The sequence below is a fragment of the Myotis davidii genome, unplaced genomic scaffold (genome assembly GCF_000327345.1).
Source record: "Myotis davidii unplaced genomic scaffold, ASM32734v1 scaffold771, whole genome shotgun sequence".
NCBI classification, from domain to species: Eukaryota; Metazoa; Chordata; class Mammalia; order Chiroptera; family Vespertilionidae; genus Myotis; species Myotis davidii.
In genome coordinates this window covers 232332-253697 of record NW_006282668.1, presented here as the reverse complement: position 1 = coordinate 253697, position 21366 = coordinate 232332, and the positions used below count along the sequence as shown (strand labels likewise).

General features: G+C 46.6%; 1 protein-coding gene across 1 annotated transcript; it reads left to right on the top strand.

The window, feature by feature from the left end:
• Positions 1-6: 6 nt before the first annotated feature.
• PCTP (phosphatidylcholine transfer protein) lies at positions 7-19302 on the top strand. The gene is made up of 6 exons (XM_015560760.1): positions 7-134; positions 10032-10149; positions 12924-13003; positions 15872-16043; positions 16904-16971; positions 18089-19302. Exons 1-6 carry the CDS (start codon positions 90-92, stop codon positions 18152-18154), a joined length of 549 nt encoding a protein of 182 aa, XP_015416246.1. The 5' UTR covers positions 7-89; the 3' UTR covers positions 18155-19302.
• The last annotated feature ends 2064 nt before the right edge of the window (positions 19303-21366 follow it).

Here is a 21366-nt window from a genome sequence, read left to right as displayed (position 1 = left end):
CGCTGGCCAGTGGCTTCTCCCAGGAGCAGTTCCGGGAGGCCTGTGCCGAGCTCCAGCAGCCCGCGCTGGCCGGGGCCGAATGGCAGCTAATGATGGAGACCCTGGGCATCAGCATCTACCGGCTGCTGGACCAGGTAGCGGCCTGCCTGCTGCAGGACCGCGGGGCTGCCGCGTGCCAGGGCCAGCCTTCTCGGGGAGCCTGGGGCTGCAGCCGCGGAAGTCCGACCCGGCGGGTCTTTTGGAGCTGGGAGGAGCGAGCGCCGGGCGGTGCCTCCAGCTGACTCTGTCCCGGTTCGGGGAGGGGGGAGGTCATCAGAATTCAGCCTTAGGTCTGAGGCCCCACGGGGGTGTGGTTTGTGAGAAGTTAACTGTCAAGTTAAGACGTGGGTCTGCTGACTCGTAGCCTCATGCACCGCGGGAGTGGGTGCCAGTGGTGTGTGTATGTGGGGAATATCCTCGGGTGGAATCCAGGTGGAAAAAAACACGGCTTTTCAGAGACTGGATGTGCAGGATGGCCGGTGTGTGGGAGGGAGTGTCGCTGAGGAGGGACTTCCTATCAACTCTAGCCATTCCAGCGACCTGCTTCTTCTGGCTGCTGCCCCTTCCTTGTAAGTTGCACTCATTAACTTTAGTCTGAAGCTTCAGAGGGAAGGATTCACTGAAGGCCTGGGAGGAATGGAGTTGGTCATTAAGCAGGTCTCCAGGCGGCCCTGCAGGCCTTTGGAACAAGTCGCCATCCAGGTGGGAGGATCATATTGCACCTGAGCCCTGTCATCAGTTGCCCTGTGTAATAGCAGTTCATGACAAGTAGGTTAAAGGTCATCCTTAGGCAAGGTAAGTGAAATCCAGGTTTCCTGGCAGAGGACCAGAGTATTATAGTGTTAGAGCAGGGAGGAGCTCTGGATGTCTTGCTGCATATACCACTGGGTGTAGCAAGGTGAGCAAGTTCACAGTGTAGAGCAGATGGAATTAATTTCCTAGGGAAATTTCAACAGTTACCTTGGTGCAGAATTGGACAAGTTTCCAGACAAGATGCATTTATCTTCTCTCAGATTATTCCATTTTCCTTTAACAGCCGCATCCAGGCGTTTGCCAAGGTTTGTCCATTCGATTGTGCAGACATATCTGACATCGGGCCTGTTTCCTTTCCCTTTCCTCTATGTTTGTCACTGTGGATGGTACTTCTCACCTAGAATTGCTGTGACCTCTTAACTAGTTTCCCAGCTTTCCTCCTACACATTGCAGCCCAAGCAAACACCCACAAGGCTATGATCTTATCGCTCCCGTTTTCGTGGCATTGCTGATTGCAGAATTAATAATAACTGTTGTAACAGCGAATACATTTCATGCTTTCTAATGTTCCAAGCACTGTTTAAGTCTTTGCAGGTACTGAATCCTCACATCATCCCTAATGTAAGGTGCTATGATTATACTTTTTCTTTTTAACTTGTGTGTATGAAAATGAATCTATAGAAAGGTTAAGTTGCTTGTTCAAGATTTGAACTGGAGTCAGAACTCAGCTGTCTTGCTCTAGTCCTGTGTCATAAATATGCTTCCATAGCCTCTCCGAGGGAAGGCAAATATTGCTCGCAGGTTATCCTGAACTAGTTTGGTCTTTTTTAAAAAATGTTATTTTTATTATTATCATTATATATGAAATAATTTGGTCTTAACTCATATATTTCCAGCTTTATCTCCCATAATTTATGCACACTGCTCCTGTCCTCTAGCCACCCATACTCCCTACCCTATGGGCCTGTGCTTTTTTGCTTTGTAGGGGCCACTTTTCTCTTGTGGGGGGTGGGGGACCGGGCGGTTTGAGTGGTATTTAAACAGTTCCTATCCCTACTAACCATTCTATATGTCTTATTTCCACCTGCTCTGGGGATGAAGACAGTCATGGTACACTGATGTAAATTAGCAAGCTTTCACCAGTTTGGAGGATCATAAGATTCCCAAAGGTGTGCCATTGAGCCTCAGCAGACAGGATGGAGGGCCACTGCCCCTAGCCATTTTGATCTCCATCTATTAAAGTGTGGAGGCCCTAGTGGCTCAGGCCACACACCAGCTCCTTCCCAGAACCCTTACTGGCCTTTAGCATCGTCCAGCAGGATTCGCTGCCTGGCCCACTTTGCTAAAGGCTCATTGGTTTTCCAGGTTGACGCCCATCCCTACCTCCCTCCTGCAAGAGAATTCCTTCTGAGCTTTAGTTGGTGAATCTTTTCTTATGAACACCCATCGATTTGGGGTCGTTGTGTTTTCATTTGTCTCAAGCTATGTTTTGATTTTGTCCTTGATCTCGTTGTTAACTCATTCTTTAGTATAAATGTTATTTAGCCTCCATGTGTTGGTGTGTTTTTCAGGTTTTTTTCTTGTAATTGAGTTCTAGTTTCATACCACAATGGTATGAAACTAGATGCTTGATATACTTTCAAATTATATTTACTGATATGTCCCAATATATCCACCACAGACCCGGTTTTCTACCTATTGTCCTGGCGAAAATTTTTACAACTGCCACTCTCCAAAGTGTGCCAGCTGGAATGGTAAATTATAGGGTGACCCTATATATATAGCTACAGGCACGCAGGCAGCTTCTGACTTATCTAATGATGTGTCAGAGAGTCCCGAGGCCACGGGGTACGAGCATAGGCCATGGGCTCCGCTGTCAGATCACTGGCTTCATGCCCACGTTCGGCCTTCATTAGTTGTGTGACCGTCGGTGAGTTTTATAAACTCTCTTATTTATGGAGGTATCATTTATATGAACTTTATTGGCATATCATTTACAAATAATAAAACCCACTTATTTTAAGTACAATTCAGCGATTTTTAGTAAATGTATGCAGTTACGCAACCTTCGCCATCATCTCATTTTAGAACGTTTGTGTTGCTCCCAAAGGAAACCTCTTGCTTGTTTGCAGTCACCTTGTTCCCACTCCCAGCCACCAATCTACCTCCCGTCTCTACCTTTTCTCAAAAGGTTTGCCTTTCCCAGGTATTTCTCAGAACTCCTTTAAGCCTTTGTTTCTTTGAAAAATTGGTGTATCTCCTGTTATCATTGTGGATTAAGTGGGCTAACCCATGTGAAGCATTCGGCGCAGTGTGGTATTTAGTCAGCTACCTCTCATTAACGTTCTACCCAGCCATCTGCAATCCTAAGAGACGAAACCTACCCTGCTTTCTTTGAGAGATGGAAACGATTAAATCAGACTTCGCTGTCCCCACACAGTCTTGGTACACACTGCCCAGTGGCAGCTGTAGCGTTGGCTCTTGCCATTAGAACTGGTTCTCTCTGGTGAGAAATGCTTACTTTTCATTCCATCTGAGTCTGTTGCTTGCCAGAGTAGCTGGCGTTGGACAGCTTCCACAGCCATAGGCTGGGAAGGCTTCCTGTCCCCCTGAGGAATAGAAATGAGCTCTTCTGTGAAAAGCAAAGAAAATCCAGTGCACAGTCCAGGGTGTGCTTACAGGATTAGAGAAATGGATTCATCAAGGCTCTCTGGAAGTTAGTGATGTAAATGTGGATAAACACCATAAATTGAAGAGAAAGAATGAGGTCAGTTGAGGGGTAGGTAGGGGGTTGGGGGCCCACTAGGGATTGCTTATCCGTGGGAACCGCAACGTCAAATGCAAACATTGTGACATTTGGCTATTTCTCATGTATACAGATGTTAGCTCTTACAGAATTTATTATGCTTAGGATAAATACATGTACCATTATTGGCAGTTCTGTTCCTCAACATATGTTAACCCTGTGGATGCAAGTGAAACGAAATTGAACAGTTTTCTTTCAGGCATTTGAATAACCATTGCTAAGAAATACAGAAGCTTGCCTGGCCAGTGTGACTCAGTGACTGTGTCGACCTATGAACCAGGCGGTCATGATTCAATTCCCAGTCAGGACACACGCCTGGGTTGTGGGCTCAATCCCCAGTGTTGGGCATGCAGGAGGCAGCCGATCAATGATTCTCTCTCATCATTGACATTTCTATCTCTCCTTCTCCCTTCCCTTCCTCTCAGAAATCAAGAAAAATATATCAAAAAAAGAAGGAAGGAAGGAAGGAAGGAAGGAAGGAAGGTAGCAGCTTGATGTATTAGACCAGTTAGCCAGAATACCAGGGCATCTCAAAAATCAGTGATTTTAGTATTAAGTGGCCGAACCACTCCGCCGCCGCCCCCCTCCCACCCCCCACCCCGGTCTTCATTTATAAAGTGGAGATAATACCATGCTGACTTGGCAGGATTATTGTGGCTATTAATCATTAAGCACAGTGCCCACTTAGAGTAGGTACTCTGTAGATACTCGTTTTTCTAAAAACATGCATTATGTTGCAGTTCTGAATCCTGAGTTCTTCAATCTGGAAAAAGAGCGTCCTACTGACCTTATTAATGAAAGTGATGTGTAATAAAAACTAAGTACTTATTATGGGATGAACTTTAGGCGGGTCATTTAATCTTCATAGTCATTTCCCTTAGGTAGGAACTCTCATTAGACGCACTGGGCCGCTGAGAAGACCAAGACCAGTCGGTGGGAGAGCTTAGGCCCTATGCTGGCTGTGCCTCCGAGCCCCTGCCGTCAGCACCAGGCTGTATGTAGGTTCTGGCTACAATTTTCTGTATTTTCATGACTCTTTGGAACAACATAAAGAAAGACAGCACAGCCCAGCTCCGTTGAAAGTGATAATATTCATCCTTTCCCCATTCCCAGCTTTCCTTGGTCCTTATCTGAAACCTCCAGAAGCAGCATCTAAAAAGTACCTCTTGTGGTAGTTGGAGGCCCATTGGACAAACACGGGGCTGAGGGACTCAGGGGAGCATCGCAGTGGGAGGTCCATCCTGGGTGGTCTGGGGCAGAAGCACTGGCTTGAGGACCGGAAGGAACAGGTTTCCATCCAGGCTTTGCCACCAACAGTGTTGTTGAGTGACGCTTGGCAAGTCACTGCCATCTTTTACTGAAGGGCCTAAGGCCCCTTGTGGCTGTAATATTATGTGTGATGGGGCTTGTTTACCTTAAGCGTTAGCGTGTGGTCTGCAACAGTGGTTTGGACAGAGCAGAGCTAAAGAAGGAGACATTGTGGGCAGTAGGAGGGGCCGGTGTCACCCTTGTTCTGTCCCAAGTACGAGCTGTAGGGCTCAGGCACATGATTTAGCCTCACTTCAGGTCTTTGTGTAAAGATGGAGGCAACACCAGTGTTTCTATCTATGTGGCAGGCAGGGCTGTGTTACAGAGCACATGAGATCATGAATGTAAGTCCGGAAACGGCACCGTGCTGAGAGAAACAATCACTAGCGTCACTGAAATAACGTAGAGCAGGTCCAAGTGTTTGGAAAACTTCAAATCCGAAGTACATAGCTGCTGCAGTGACTGCTGACAGGTCACCACAGGAAGCACATTGCAAGCCAGAAAGCCAGCCTGAGCTTGATTTCTTCTCAAGGTGAAGGACAAAGTGGGTCCCAGCGAGATTATAATTTTTTTTTTTTCTGAATTACTTAGTGGAAGGAGGCAGCACTTTCTATGAAAGTGTGTGTGGAGTGGTAGATGTCTCTATGTAAACTTAAATATACTTCTATTTAATGTTCATTGACACGGTCCATTATCTCTCACTGCGCTTCCTTGGCCACGCATTTTAGCAGTGCTTATATATTTCTGTACTATTGTGATGAAATTACACATAATCCTATTTCCCTGTAAATGTTCATATCTTATCAGCACTATTCTGTCAGTCTACTTTTCACTTTTTAAATAATATGTTTTAGAGAGAGTGGAAAGGAAGGAGAGAGAGAAAAATCGATGTGACAGAGACACATCGATTGGTTGCCTCCTGCACACGCCCTGACTGGGGTTGGGAATCAAACCTGCAAGCCTTCAGTGTAGGTGCCCTTGACAGGGAAATTGAACCACTGAGCCACACTGGCCAGGGTGGGAGTTCTTTTTTTCTTAACTGTAATGTGAGTCTTTTTTTAGAAAAAAAATGTTTTTTTATAATTTAAAATATTTTAAATTATAGTTGGCATACAATATTATATTAGTTGCAGGTGTACAGCATGGTGATTAGATATTTATATAACTTACAAAGTGATCACCTTGAGAAGGCTAGTATCCACCTGACATCGTACATCAGTATTACAATACTGTTGACTATTAGCAATACTGTTGTTCTTTTAGCAAGAAAGGAGTGGGTGTCTTCTTCTGGTAACTGTATCGCACACTAAATACTGACCGATGCTCTGCCACAGAATACCTCTTTTACTATGTGAAGTGTAGGAAGTTAAATGTTCTATAAATGGAGCATTAGACAAGTATACAGTGTGTTGTTTTCCAGTGTGATTGAAAAAATGGAGCATTCTTCATTGTGGTTTAAAACCTTTTGAGTAAACTCATTTGTATTAATTTATTGAAATGTTCGCAAGCTTAGAAACATAACTGCAACAAATGTTATAGAGCAGCGGTTCTCAACCTGTGGGTCGAGACCCCTTTGGGAGTTGAACGACCCTTTCACAGGGGTCGCCTGAGACCATCGGAAAACACATAGATAATTACAGATTGTTTTTTGTGATTAATCACTATGCTTTAATTATGTTCAATTTGTAACAATGAAAATACATCCTGCATATCAGATATTTACATGACGATTCCTAACAGTAGCAAAATTACAGTTATGAAGTAGCAAGGAAAATAATTTTATGGTTGGGGGTCACCGCCACATGAGGAACTGTATTAAAGGGTCGCGGCATTAGGAAGGTTGAGAACCACTGTTATAGAGAGTTTATATCTCTACTTGTAAGGAGCTCACTCAATAGCAAAACTTTGCCCAAATTAAGCTAAGATTTGTACTTTTTTTCTGTCAAATTGTACAGTGGTACCCAATCCTGGTGAGGGGATCCTTTACTACTGGGGAGAGTATAAATTGATATAAATTTTCTTAAAAATTTATAAAAAGTATAAAGAACCTTTAAATGTTAATATAATTTATCTCTAAGGAAGCTTTCCTAATGAGAAGGTTAGAATTATGGACCAATTTGGTCCGTATGAAATAATAGATTATTCCAGCAGCATTTATATTTGTTAAAATATTTGGAAACAGAAATAATTTAAAAGAATAACTAAGTTAGGTGTGATCTCTCCATAGCTTCAATATAATGTTGTTAAAAATAAGGTGTTTATACCATTATTACCATTTTTGTAACACAGAGAAATATTTATTTACTTAGAAGAAATGTGTCACATATTGCCAATAGCTATTTGTGGATTATGGGGGTCACATGCCATTTTTATTCATTCTTTTTTGGCATTTCCCAATTTTCCCATAATGAATATGAATTATTTCTACAATGCTAAAAAAATTCACTGTATTTTTTTAAAAGACAAAATAAAAATGTGAGTGTGTGTGCTGAGATCCTTTTCTTAAAAGAAATAATGGGTGAAAAAAAGTGTTTTGACCCACGACATTGGGTGGGGCCATCCTGCACTCAAAAAGAACTTTCTATTGCTAGACTAGGAAAGGTGTTACCGAGTATCTTGTTCCTGTGAGGTCTGGCTTTCTCAGTCCTGCCTCGAAGGGAGTGTTTAAAGGAAGTCGTCACAATAGCTCATTCTTCGGTGTTCGCGTCAATCACACCATTCTATTTTCCTCTTCCTGGAGGGCTTCTGTTTTCTTTTCTGTGAGATGTATGGGACTGAGGTCACTGGGGCTGTGGTGCCACTCACGAGGGGCCAGGAGCCAGTTTAAGGAAACGGTTTGTCTTAATTTATCCAGATAGCCAAAGCTAACTCATGTCAGGTTGGGGAGATAATGATCTCAAGACATAATTCCCCCTTTTGCGCAGTCCGTGTGGAAAACGGGGCCCCCAGTATTCCTGAACAAGGGGCTAATTGTCTTCCTTCCGACGGTGATGAAAACACATGTGGGTCTAAATGCGCTATGTGTACATCCTCGCTACCTTTCCATGTGTGTGAGTGTGAGGGGCGGGGCAGGAGGGAGAGATTCCTCCCGAGATCTGAGGTCTGTCCTTCCATTGGGGCATCCATGGCACAGCACTAGGGGGTTCAGGTCTATTAGTTTGTCATTTGATGACAGGAAACCCTTCGTATAAAGCCACCTACTTCTGGAGCTGGAAAATCCTTATGAATTTAGTTTCAATTTGCCCTTCCATTCCTTGCCAGGTACTTGCACATGTGCCTGTAATTCCTAAACTAGGTTATTCACCCCCTGGGTTATGCTGCCTAGCTAGGAGACCCTTGAATAAGCCTCATGATATCTGGAAAGATTCACCATGCTTACTTATCCCCTTGACTTCCCATGCGTTTCCAGCACGGCGTTGAAGAGGATGGCTTCACTAATGCATAATTACCCAATAACATTATGTTAGCACATGGAAGCTGAGTGGCTCTAAAGCAGTGGTTCTCAACCTTCTGGCCCTTTAAATACAGCTCCTCATGTTGTGACCCCCAACCATAAAATTATTTTCGTTGCTATTTCATCACTGTAATGTTGCTACTGTTATGAATCGTCATGTAAATATCTGATATGCAGGATGGTCTTAGGCGACCCCTGTGAAAGGGTCGGGTCGTTCGACTGCCAAAGGGGTTGCGACCCACAGGTTGAGAACCGCTGCTCTAAAGGCTTTCTTTCTGTTTGTTTGCCTTTGCCTTGACATTTAAGGGCCACTGATTTAATCTTAAAATTAGAACCTTTAGACAAGGTGATGGTTAGGAACTTCAAGTTGCCATTGTACCGACAGTGAAAATGTGTAGCGGTCAACTCCGGCCCAGTCCCCTCGCAGATAAGAGTTCTTGGACTTTGGAATCTAGAAACTTTTTTTTTCTTTTCTGAATAACAGGGACTAATATGATCTGAAGCTGATGTTTCTTCCCCTTTATGCACAAGTCCTTTATATAAAAAAGAAGCAGTGTTGACAAATTCTGTCTTAGAATTGATAGAAGAGTGTGTTGGGTTCATTCGGCCCCGTGGAATCTAAAACAGTAACTGGTCCCCTGAATGCTAGCTGCCTATACGACAGCCCCTACTTGGATGTTTAATAAGCATCTCAAACGCAAGGTGTTACTCTTGGTTACCCCACAGCCCACAGATGACCTCCCCCCCACGTTTTTTTCTTTCTTACACAAAGGAGCTCCCCGTTTGCCAGGTTTTTCAAGCAGAGGTTCTGGACTTACCCTCAGTTCTTTGCTTTCCCTTTCCCTTCGCCAGTCTGTCCTCACCACAATTGTTGTTGACATGACTTCTAAAATGTTTCCCTAAGTCACCGACTTCTCCCCATCACTGTTGTTACCGCCCCGTTCCAATCACGGTCTTCTCTTATCTGGACGATTGCACTGTCTTCTAAACCACTTTCTTACTCTCTTAGGATCTCGTTTCTACCAAGCAGCGAGTCATCCTTCTAAACCCACACCCTGTTTAAAGTCATTCCTTGATTTTTCATAGCAGTTAGAACGAAAGAGTTAACCCCTTACACTGGTTTACAAATCCCTTGGGGGCCCAGTCCCACCATCTCTGCGGCCTCAACTCCCACCACTCTCTGGGTGCCACAATTCTCCAGAGCCCTGGACTTTCTGCTCTCTGAGCATTTCAATCCATCAACCTGAGGGCCTTCCCCTACTAGGAATGGTCTTTCCTCATCCTCCCACGAATGGCTCCTTCTAATATTTCGGACAAGAGGTTCTGATAAAGGTGATCCCTCATGGAGACCTTCCCTGACCACCTCATTATTTAGAACCCCTCTCCTCCGAATCCGGCTTCATCTGTCACACACCCCTGCTAGGCGCCTGTTTACATTAGCTGAATACTGTTTGTAGCTAACACCACCACCCATGCTCCTGCCGAATTTAAGACCCATGGGAGCAGGGTCCTCATCTGCTTTTTCATCATCGTGTCACCAAGATGACAGGAAGGGACTCGATAAATGGTGTGGCATGAACCCAGCCTCAGCTGTTGTTCATATGCTGTGCAATCCAGCTATCTCGCAACTTGGGAATCAATAGGTTGTTTCTGCCTGTTCTGTTTCTACAGCAGACCGGACTGTACGAGTATAAAGTCTTTGGTGTTCTGGAGGATTGCCCGCCGGCTCTGCTCGCGGATGTCTATATGGACTTAGACTACAGAAAACAGTGGGACCAATATGTTAAAGGTGAGTAACACCCACTGTTTTGTAAAAAGTCAATTAGAAAGTAGAATCTATTGTTATTTATCCTACCTAGCAGGATAAATTTCTAACAGGTTTAATTTCTTTTTAAAAAAATGTATTTTATTGATTTTTTACAGAGAGGAAGGGAGAGGAATAGAGAGTTAGAAACATCGATGAGAGAAAAACATCAATCAGCTGCCTCCTGCACACCCCCTACTGGGGATGTGCCTGCAACCAAGGTACATGCCCTTGACCGGAATCGAACCTGGGACCCTTCAGTCCCCAGGCTGATGCTCTATCCAGTGAGCCAAACCGTCTAGGGCAGGTTTAATTTCTACTCTGTGATGTTTCATTTTAAAGTTTGGCATCAAAGTCTTAAGTGCTGGGCTGAAATGTGCCTTTGCTATTCCTAGGACTTGCTCTTTGCATACTTTCTGATCCACTCCTCAGTTTGCTCAGAGGGCTGCTCTGTTCTCTCTGTAAGTTGGTTGCCATCTGTATACCTACGTATCATGGAAGGCTTCTTGGAGGAGGTGGTGCCCGAGCTTTATTTTGGAAGTTGAACACAAGAATACTATATGTGAGGAAGTTCGGGTAAGGGCATGAGTGGTGCAAGGGCATTCCAGGCCCAGAGAACAGCATGAGTCAAGTCAGGAAAGTGTGAGACAGCATGATATGTACAAATGGAGAGTAATTGGGCAGCAGAATCTGGAGTTAGGGTGGGAAGAGGGTTCAGATCCCCAAGGCCTAGGCTGGCTGCCAGTCTGCAGTCCTTAGATTGTACCCTATGGGTGATGGAGAGTTATGAAAGGCATTAAATGGGATCCCGCTGCCACAGAGCTGGGAGAGACCTCTGCCACCTTGGTCACAGTGGCATAGAACTACGGAGTGGCCAAGGGGCGCACAGACTCTGAAAGACCTCGTAGTCAGGTCTCCTGGTTGCAGATAACAAACATGCTAACGAATGCCCGTGTAAGAAAGGGAAAAGTTTATTGGTGCGTGGCATTGAAAACTCCACAGGTGGGTGTCTGGCTTCCAGGAGAACTGCATCCAACACTTGAATCATTTCTCCATCTTTTGACTCCGTTTTTCTGCCCGAATCCTCAGGCAGATTCCCATGTCATGCAAAGGTGCCACCAGAAGATCCAGGCTCAGAGTAACCATATGATTAACCCCAGAGGAACAGGAACGAGAATCCCACTTCCTGACGCTGGCTGGCAGCCAGAGCCCAGGGTTGGCTCTCGTTGGCTCAGCATGGACCACATGCTTATTCCCTGTGGACCTTTCTCATGGCTTTGGGTCACTTACTGTTTCCAGATACGCTTCATATCTAGGGGGAATTGTGATGCTCGCCCATCCAAGGGACAAACTGTTCTCTCGGTCCCAGGCTCCCTAGCAGCCATCCCAGTCATGTGACTGAAGTGGCCGATAAGGCGCACACGTGTCTTCAGTTTGAGAGAGAGCAACGCGAGGAGGCAGGCGGCACGCAGAACCCATTTTCCGGTGATAGTCCCAGCAGCGGCATCCTGACTTTGGGGCAGACAGTTGCAGGGCTTCTGACATTCGGTTCTCACGCCATGGTGTCCGGTCCACCCGGCTGGCTTCTCTGGAACAATCCTGAGGTCTAACCCTAACTCTGGTCCTCCCGGATATTCCGGGAGCTCCCTGAGAGCCTTTACTAAACCACCTTCCGGCTTTAACCTGCTCGAGCGGCAAGCTGAGGCCCTGGCCAGATGCACCTCCCCGAACTTACCCCCGGGGCCATGTCTTGCCACTTTCCCAGCCCTGGGATGAATGCTGGGCCAGCTCTGCTGAAGCCACATCGTCGAGAAGGAGGGGAAGGCGATGCCCCGAAGGAGCATTGAGATGCCAGTCCACGAACGGGGAGTCAACGCCGAGCATGGGAAAGCAACAGGTGTCCACCTCTTCCCTTCCTTTCAGGGCTGCCTTCAGTCCCTGTGGCACCAGTGGGAGGGCAAGCGCTTCATTAGTTTTTCTTTTCAAAAACTGAGTTAAGTAGTAAGTTTTCCCCTCATCTGCTTCTCAAGGGGCCCCTGGGTTACTTCAGCAGCCTTGGCTTGGCTTCCTCCGTAAATGTCAGGGAGATGTCTGCAGTCCAGCTGGGGTTAGAGGGGACACATATCATCGAATTCCTTTGCTACCTCCCTCCAGGAGCGGCCGCTGTCTGCACACCAGAGCATGATGGGATCGGAAGGAGATCGGGTCACTGCAGCTGTGGTATAGTGCACAGGAACATGGGAGAGGAGCAAGACGCTTCGCCCCAGTTATGCCACTTCCTCTTTGTCGGGGAAGGACACTGCCTTCTCCAGAACCGTTATTTCCCAGCGAAATGTGCTGGACTAGGCGACTCAGTCCTGAGCCAGTGGTCATGTCTTAAAATCGAGGGAAGAAAAGGTCTTCAAAGCAAAATTGTTGGTACTCTAGTGACATCTGGTGGTCACCCTGATCTTGAAACTTGAAGGTTTATTCTTGCCTGCGGGATAGTGATTCATTGCAGCCTACCTGGGAATCTTGTTTTTGCTCTGAGATAGACACGTTTTGTTGGGTTCTCTGATGTTGACTCTGCTTTCATATCTGCTGGACTGAGCCCCTCGGCAGCAAGCTTTCAGCGGTAATGAACAGGCCTGACTTTTTTAGAATTCTGTGCTGTACGCATTCATGGTTTGTTGTGTTCTACGAGGTCATCCTACGTAGGCTTTGTGTTAATTGAAACCGAAGAGGCTTCCAGATGCATTAACTTCTTTTGTTCTCCTCAGAACTCTATGAAAAGGAATGCAACGGCAAGACTGTGGTCTACTGGGAAGTGAAGTACCCTTTTCCCATGTCCAACAGGGATGTATCCTTTCCCAGGTATGTCCAGCAAGTGTGGACAGCGTTGTCTTTGATCCTTGCGGAAGCATCTGCTAAAGCTGTTTTTGCACCTTGTGCAGCTTGTGGAGACTTCAGAGTGGGATTTCTGGGCCTGACTATGTGGAGCGTCTGTAACTCTGGTCACTGGAGGGCAGCCTCTACTTTCCTGAGACGTTTTCTAGGGCTTGAAGTTGTTGGGCCACAGAACTGGGGACTTGGAAAGACCTTTTAATCAAGCTTAACACACTCCCCAGTCTAGAGAGAGGTAAAATGACAGCGGGATCCATGCAGGCGATTGGCGGCAGAGTGGGGACGAGAGCCCCCACAATTCCAGCTCTCCTCAGATCTCATGTTTGATGGACCCCACAGTGGTCCCTCCATCACTCTTGGCTCTGGACACTGCATGTCTGCTTCTTCCCCTCAATTTCCTTATGTATCTTATGATGCAGCTGAATGGAATGTGGGGAGTTTGAGCTGCCACTCCGAGGTTCTAAGAAGCCCACTTAGGACTTGCCTGGGAGAGTAGGATGGGAATTTGCTGGGAGAGCAGTACGGGGGTAGGATGACTGACAGGCAAGCTTTCTCTTTAATCACAGCAGCTGAGCACTTCACACACTGAATTTCCAGATAAGATCCTCGGAGCAAAGGGGCTCGTGGATTAAAACATAACCTTGGAAACCACTGAGTTAGGTGATCACTGGATCTTTTCTAGCCCTGACATTCTATAAGTCTGTTGGTTCCTAAATAATCATTCTCTAAAAAGAGAGGGAGTGTGTGGGTATGTTCTGTGTGTTTGGGCTGTACGTGTTTTTGTGTCTACCTGGCCCCTGACTAGATTTTAAACTCCATAAGGGTTTATTTTTTGCCACAGTTCTCATACCCTGCTAGATAGCTTACATTACATATGGCATGCATTTCAACAAATTGTGGATTACTTAACCCCTTAGATTTAATGTGGTTTTCTCTAATCCTGCCGACAAGGGTGCAGAACGGGCATCATCAGCCCCATTTCACAGTGAGGGAAACTGAGGCAAAGAGAAGTTCAGAACTTGACTCAGGTTCACAGAGCTGGTGGGTGGAAAAGGCAGGTTTGGGACCAGGTCCAGCTGTCTCCAGAGAAGGTGATCTTGACCAGGCCTTGGTCCTCCTCTCTGACCTCACAGGGACACTGCTGGGTAGGTATTCACAGGGGTGAATACTCAGGACTCCTTAAACTTTTATTTCATTGGCTTTCCAGTGCCACACGATCCCACGAGTTGTTGTTGTTTTTAGGCTTTCTATATGCATATTTGTCTCTCTAGTAAGGGTTGTTAAAATTTTGAAAACAGAATAGTGCAGTGGTGAAGAACATTCATTTTGGAGAGAAAGATCCCAGGTTGTGTATGCAGCCATCCTCTGGTTTGCTGTGTGACCTTGTGTGACCTTGGAAAAGGCCTTTTGGGTCCCTGGGCCTCAGTGAACTGGTGGTTCGCCAGTCATAGGCGCTGGGGTATGCTGGACCTCCCAACCCTTCAAAGACCTCCGCCAAATTTTAATCAATATGTGTATCAAGTTAATTTTCCCTCAGTGGTGTGTCAGGTGACATCTCTCATGTGAGCTGAGTAAGTTGTGGGAGAGAGTGGAGCAATTGCTGTGAAGTGGAAGAGAAGTGACCCGGAGCCAAAAGCAACGTAACTTCTTCCTTAAAACATCTGAGAACTTTACTCCCCGTGACGTAGAGACCGAGGGCAATAGACCGTCCTGCAGGATGCCTGAGTGATGAGTGGAACAACTGTGAATGCTTTTGAGACTCTGAGGAGCATGGGGCTGTGGTTGTTGCTATTACAGTAAGTGTAACTGTGTTATACTTTAGAGTTATTTTTTTTTATTGTCTTAGGCTTTTAATTACTTTTAGTATTAAATCTAAAATTCTGTCCTTTGAAAGTATATAGGCAAAGGATTGAGCCCGTCCACCTATGAAAGTCTAAATAGGTTTTGAAGCCAGATCTGGGTTCCGATTCAGGTTTCATCACTTGAGCTGGGCAGGGGACCTTGGGCATGTTTCTTTACCTCTCTGGTATAATGTTGTCACCTGTAAGACCGGGACACTTATACTGAACTTATGGTGATTTGTCAGGATCAAAATAGATGCTATAGGGAAAGCACATGGTAAGGGCTCCTTAAGTGGTGACTTCTCATTCTTAGGATTTAGTGATCTTCCCTGGAAGAGTGATATCGGCATAGTGATTGTTCTGTGTTTATTGTGATGAAATTAACTGTCATTCTTGGTGAACCAGTGCTGACTCAGAGTTAAATACTCAGGAAGTCAGTGCCTTCCTACGAGCACCTACATTGCTTGCCTGTCCGCTGTGCACAGAGGTCAGTACTTAGAGCTTTGGGGGAAGTCAGGACAAAACAGAATGACTTGGAATGTTTGTCGAGTGCTTGTTCTGGTCCAGTCCTCCTGTAATGCCCCCACCAAGCTTGCCTGCTGGGTGATGGTCCCCCCTTTTCCCACATAGAGAAACTGCGTCTCAGAAAAGTTGAGTAAATAAGCCAGGATTACACAGCTGACAAACAATCAATCCTCCGCTATCTCCCAGTGCCTTCTTAGAGAAAGGAGTGGTTTCCCCGCACAATTCAAAGCAGCAAGGAATGGTTGACAGGTAGGGCAATGCATGTTCTCAAGTGATACACCAGGTGGTACAGGCACAATCTTGCAGTGCAGGTAAGGAGATGGGGCAGGTGGGTGAAGTAACAGTTCAAGGGAGACAATGGGGGAACAGAACCCCCTCCTTTGGCTTCTGGCTTGGGGTGCTTTCCTTCTGCCCATCTGAGATGCTGGTGTGATGTCACGCCTTGACTGGCACTGCAGTATGTCTACATCCGTCAGCGGCGAGAGCTGGACGTGGAAGGACGGAAGATCTACGTGGTCCTGGCCCAGAGCACCTCCGTGCCACAGTTTGCTGAGAGGTCGGGCGTGATCCGGGTGAAGGGGTACAAGCAGAGCCTGGCGATTGAGAGCGATGGCAAGAAGGGGAGCAAAGGTAAAGCCGGGTGCATGCCAGCACACCGGCCAGGGCCGCCCAGGCAAAGGGCACGCTGATCGTGAGGCATGTAAATGCATGATCCTTGTTCCCAGAGGCCAGAGAACGAGCAGGGGTGCAAGACAAACATGGGGAGAGATTCAGTTCATCCCAGAAACTTGGCTAGAGTGCAAGGTGGATGCTTAAATCTGACCCAATCCATTCTTTACTGACTGTTGTCCAGATGGAATAGAACATCAAAGTCCACCAGAGGGCTCAGAATTGACTCCAGGTGGGTCCTGGGGGGCTAGGGGCAAAGAGCCCGTAGGAATGTTTCGGGGGACATGGCTCCTTCTCAGCAAAAACCCAGAGTCTCAGGGCCTGCCCACCTTGAATTCAAACCACGAGAAGAGCTGGGGCAGAGCGTGGGCCACCTGGCCACCTGCCCTACTGGCATGAGAAGGCCTGGAACCGGAGGCAAAATCCAAGCCATAGTTCTGACGCCTGTTAGATCTGTCACCTTGACAAGTCAACCCACACTTCTTCGTCTCCATTTTACTCTTACACACTGGGGTTTAATGTCACCAACTCCTTACCATAGTTAGGTTAACAAATGGAGAAATAATGAGACTTTATCCAGGTGTCTGGCACTTGCCAGGTACTTAAGAAATAGCAGCCAAATCTACCTTGACTATGTTTTCACAAATGTTTACATATAAATGCCCTGGAAGACAAGGCAGAGGAGAGAATCCACCTGACCTAGTGTCCCCTCCCCCCTCTCCTTCTGGGTCTGAATCTGAAGGGGGCGGTTCGCAGGGTTGGTGGCTGTACCTTTCTAACCCGTTTTCTCCTGCTGACCCGTGCTTTCTCTCCCCCTCTAGTGTTCATGCATTACTTCGATAACCCAGGTGGCCAAATTCCGTCCTGGCTCATTAACTGGGCCGCCAAGGTGAGATCCCAGGAGGCAGAGGGGGGAAGTGTGTTTGACAAATGTTGACTTAGCCCTTGGGGGCTGTCAGGCCGAAGAGACACGCTGTCTCGGGCCTAATGAGGGTCTTTTATGAAGCAGCGTGGTTGAGTGACCACGGTTAGGACCGGGGTTGCCAACACCCAGGATGAAGCTGGGGCAAAAGACAAAGAATCCTCAGCTGGAATGCCAGCCCCTCCCTGCTAGCGCCCCGAGACCCCGCCAGGATCACTCTCTGGAACCTCGGACAATAGGCTGCTCCTCAGGCGGACAATGGTGCCTTTGGACCCTGTGTCTGCTTATGGAGGAGCTGGGCTGGCTGGGGAGATAGCCTGAGCCTCGGGTTTTGTTTCTATTGTTTTGCCCTGTTGCCCTGTGAGGAGAGGGAACCACAATGGTCGCCCCGATCACCAGAGACTACCTAGGCGCCTGGTTTCACCGGGACCGTTCAGCCTGCTGTGTACCTGTCCTACTCACTGGCTGGAGGGCTCAGCAGATCCACTGGGAGCGTGACAAAGCTCAGAGGCTTTGGGTCAAACCCAGGTGCCTTTGAATCCAGGCCCTGCGCTGTGTAATTGATGGAAGCCATCGAGTTTTTCCCCTTTTAAAAGGGACTGGATATTACCTACTGCGTAGAGTGGGAGTAGAGAAGACAATGTTTGTGGAAAGTCTTGCCAATGGTCAACACTCACTAAGCAATAGTATGTATATCCAGCCTCACGCCCCCAAATCCTTACCCGTCTCTAATTCTGCAAAGCGAGTCCTTTCACTTCCTCAGGGGAGTTGAATAACCCAGACCCATCCCATGCCCGTGTTTTCTTTTTCTTTTCAAGAAACGGTGTCTCAGAAATGTCTTGGCTTTTCATTAGCAAATGCCAAAGTATAAGGCAGTGCCTTGCAACAGTGGCCTCTGTGGTCTAGTCTCACCTGCGCCCTGGATCTTACCTTTCGCCATCCTCTGTGGCAACTTGAAACCCGGTCCAGACCCTATTGTCTTTCATTCTTCCCGGAGTCGCCTTTGTCTACCTGAGCCACACGCCAAGGAATCGGGAGTGACTGCTGTGAGAACCTAGACCTGACAGTCTCCTTTGCTTTGCAGAACGGAGTTCCTAACTTCTTGAAAGACTTGGCGAAAGCCTGTCAGAACTACCTCCAGAAAACCTAAGGAAGGGGCTTGGGAAGCTCGTGCCCATGCACCGACGTCTGCGGAAGAGCCACAGCCCACGGACGCTCGGCCTTCCTTTCGCTTTCCCGTCCTCAGAGGCCGGCACACCGTCCAGCTCGGCCCCAGCCTCCCTGTGTGCCTGACGCCTAGCTTCCTTTCCCACTCGCCCTGCCCTGGGCCCCGCTGGCTGCCTCCTTCCACAGTTGAATATGCGTCAGATTAGGGAAACTTCTGCTTGTTTGTTTTTCAAAAGGGAAGTCTTCAGCAGGGAACACAAACACTCCATTGTGCCTTTGGAAGGGGATGGGTGGGTGGAGAAGCCACAACAACAACAAAACACACAAAAGAATGCCCTCTCCAGGCAAGCTGGCTCCTGCCCAGAACTGGATTTCTTGGGACTCCAAGTTGCATTCCCTGCAGAGTCCGCTCACAGTGCGCCAAGACTGGAAGGCTGGGTTGACGTCCCTTTGCCTTAAGTCTGGTGACTTGATTTGGCTGGGACCTGAGGGGATAACCCAATAATTTTCTGCCCTTCTCCACAGCTGGAGGATCACAAGCTGCTTTGATTTGAAAAACACTGTAGGCCTGGCTACGCATATGACTGTGATGTGACAACCATTTTCTCATCACCCATGTCTGGGTGTTTCTCTATCCCATATCCCACTGGGGAGAGGTTGGCCACACCTCACTAGCTCTTCATTTTACTGGCAATGGAGGCATCCGGATGGGTCTGGGGATGCTTTGCACACAGCCCTGTGATAAAGTGTCCTTATAGACAGTACGATGAATTTCCCCTTGGGAAGGTTTAGAGATGTTGACAGGATCATGGTGGATTGGTTGACTCTCTACTTTTTTCTCAGGAATTCTACCCAAGTTGTCTGCCTCTTTCCACCACCCAAAGACTTCTATGTTTTCTCCTGAATTTTGGTAGGGCCAGATATCTATCCTGTGACACAGCCTTGATGATCTCAGAGAAAACGTTTAAGCACTGTGTGTGACGGTGTCAACCTTGATGAACGGGCATAGGCATTCAGGAGGTAAAGCCAGAAGCCAGGGGTTTATGAAAACGGGATATCTCAGACTGTACGTTTTCTCTCTGGGAAGGAAAGTGATTGAATACCAAATAAATACAGAGTGGCTTCTATTTATCCTGTGTGCAGCTTCCTTCCTACCTGGTTCCTTTTGTGAGAATGAATCAGTTGGACTCTTTGGTTTACAAGTCACATCTGACTGAATTCATGGACTTAAACAAACAAAGAATTTTAGGCTCACTTACCTGCAAGGCCAGGTGAAGAATGGCTTCAGGTATGGGTTGATACAGGTGCTCAAATTGATGTTATAATTCAGCTTTCTTCTTCAAGTTATTTTTGATGTTGGGCTGTAATTTGGTGGCTAGATTGCTGCTAACAGCAAAAGGTAGACTTGCATCTTCCCAGGCTCATGCTGAGCCAAAGGAGAGAAAGAGAGGGAGGGAGATAACATTTCTTTTCATTAAACCAACACCATCCCATGATTCCCTTTAAACCATGTGCCTATCCCTACCCCAGTCATTGTCATATGGATAGAATTATGCAACTAAGTGATACTTCATCAATGTATCATTAAAATGTCATCATCATGAGTGTAGCTGGAATTTAATGATAGATAAATTAAGTGCCTTATGTTAAAAAGGTCAAGTTGGAATTTTATGAATAGAGCCACTGAAACACAAGCACTGAGATTTTAGCCTTTGACCAGAGAATCAACATGAAATGGGATGCAAACCACAATTTTAAACAGTGTTTCATACCTGGCTAAGCACTGTGAGAATATTAAGAACATTGAGGTTCTAGGTAAGGCAGTTAGAAAGAAAAGTCACAAAGTTTGCTATAACTAGTAGAGTTTTGGTTCTTTGGCAAATATGCTTGCTAATTTGGAGAAGACAGTCCAATACACCATTGACATGTGAGGTTATGCGGGAAGCTGAGAACCCCTGAGCCAGAAGCACAAAATATATAGAGCTGGTGCTTCGAGGCTCACCAGATTTTCCAGAGTACGCCTCTCCACAGGGTCTGGATGCCCCCTTTGGAATTAGAAAGTCACACATATTTTGTCATTCCCCTAGCACTGTGTTTCACTTGTTTTCCCCGCGTCTGTGGCTCTAGATAGACACTGGTATCTTGTGAATAGAAACAGTTATGTGGCTTTGGTTACTGCCTTCTAGGGTCGGCTACAGAAGGCATTCGGAGGGTCCCTGAGTGAGTGAATACATCATTGAGAGGAGATTGACCAAATGACACCCAGGAGACAAACCCATCCAATATGCAGGTTTCGTTTGATTACATTAAATAATAATTTAATATTTAGTCATTTAATTCAAGTCAAGTTGTTGAAGCAAAATTTTTGGACTGGAACATGTAGTGTTCCCTTGGGCAGGATGTCCCGGATTCTTTGTGCGCCGGAGTTGAAGAATGAATCCACAGACAGAAGGTGGTACGGCAAAGGTGGAGATTTATTGAAGAACAAGTAAAGATTCCCACGTGGGGAGGGGGAAAGAATCTCACAGCACAGACTCCCACGTGGGAAGGGGGAAGAGTCCCACTGCGTTCCTTTTCCCTGTGGCTTATAAAGGCTGCAGATCCTGGTGCCTGGATATCCCCTGTGATTGGTCACTATCCCCTAGTACTGGTTACTGTAGTAACTCTGGGCTCAAAGGTCGAACCTCACATGGGACTTGTGAGGTTTTTCCTCCCCTCCTTATTTTTTTTTTTAATATATTTTATTGATTTTTTACAGAGAGGAAGGGAGAGGGATAGAGAGTTAGAAACATCGATGAGAGAGAAACATTGATGAGCTGCCTCCTGCACACCTCCCACCGGGGACGTGCCTGCAACCAACGTACATCCCCGTGACCGGAATCGAACCTGGGACCCTTGAGTCCGCAGGCCGATGCTCTATCCACTGAGCCAAACCGGTCAGGGCTCCTCCCCTCCTTATTGTTTCCCTATTCCCTTTGGGCTTTCTTCTTCTTCTTCTGCATAAAGGGCTTCTTTCCCTTTATTTTGTAAATATAGACCTTTTGCTTCTTCCCAGCTCTCTCATTCTATGGAAATGTACCTGTTGCAGCTTTTCAGCTCCCCTATTCTATGGAAATATACCTTTTGCTGCTCTGCAGCCCTGTGCTGCTTCCATGGTCCTCTTAATTTCCAGACTTTCTAAAATTTCTTAAATCT

Bases quoted from the DNA above. Each gene is read 5' to 3' on its own strand.
- PCTP (XM_015560760.1), top strand. From the start codon at position 90: ATGATGGAGACCCTGGGCATCAGCATCTACCGGCTGCTGGACCAG. The intron at 135-10,031 runs GTAGCGGCCTGC...CTGTTTCTACAG, and splicing joins TCTACCGGCTGCTGGACCAG to CAGACCGGACTGTACGAGTA. The intron at 16,044-16,903 runs GTAAAGCCGGGT...CTCCCCCTCTAG, and splicing joins TGGCAAGAAGGGGAGCAAAG to TGTTCATGCATTACTTCGAT.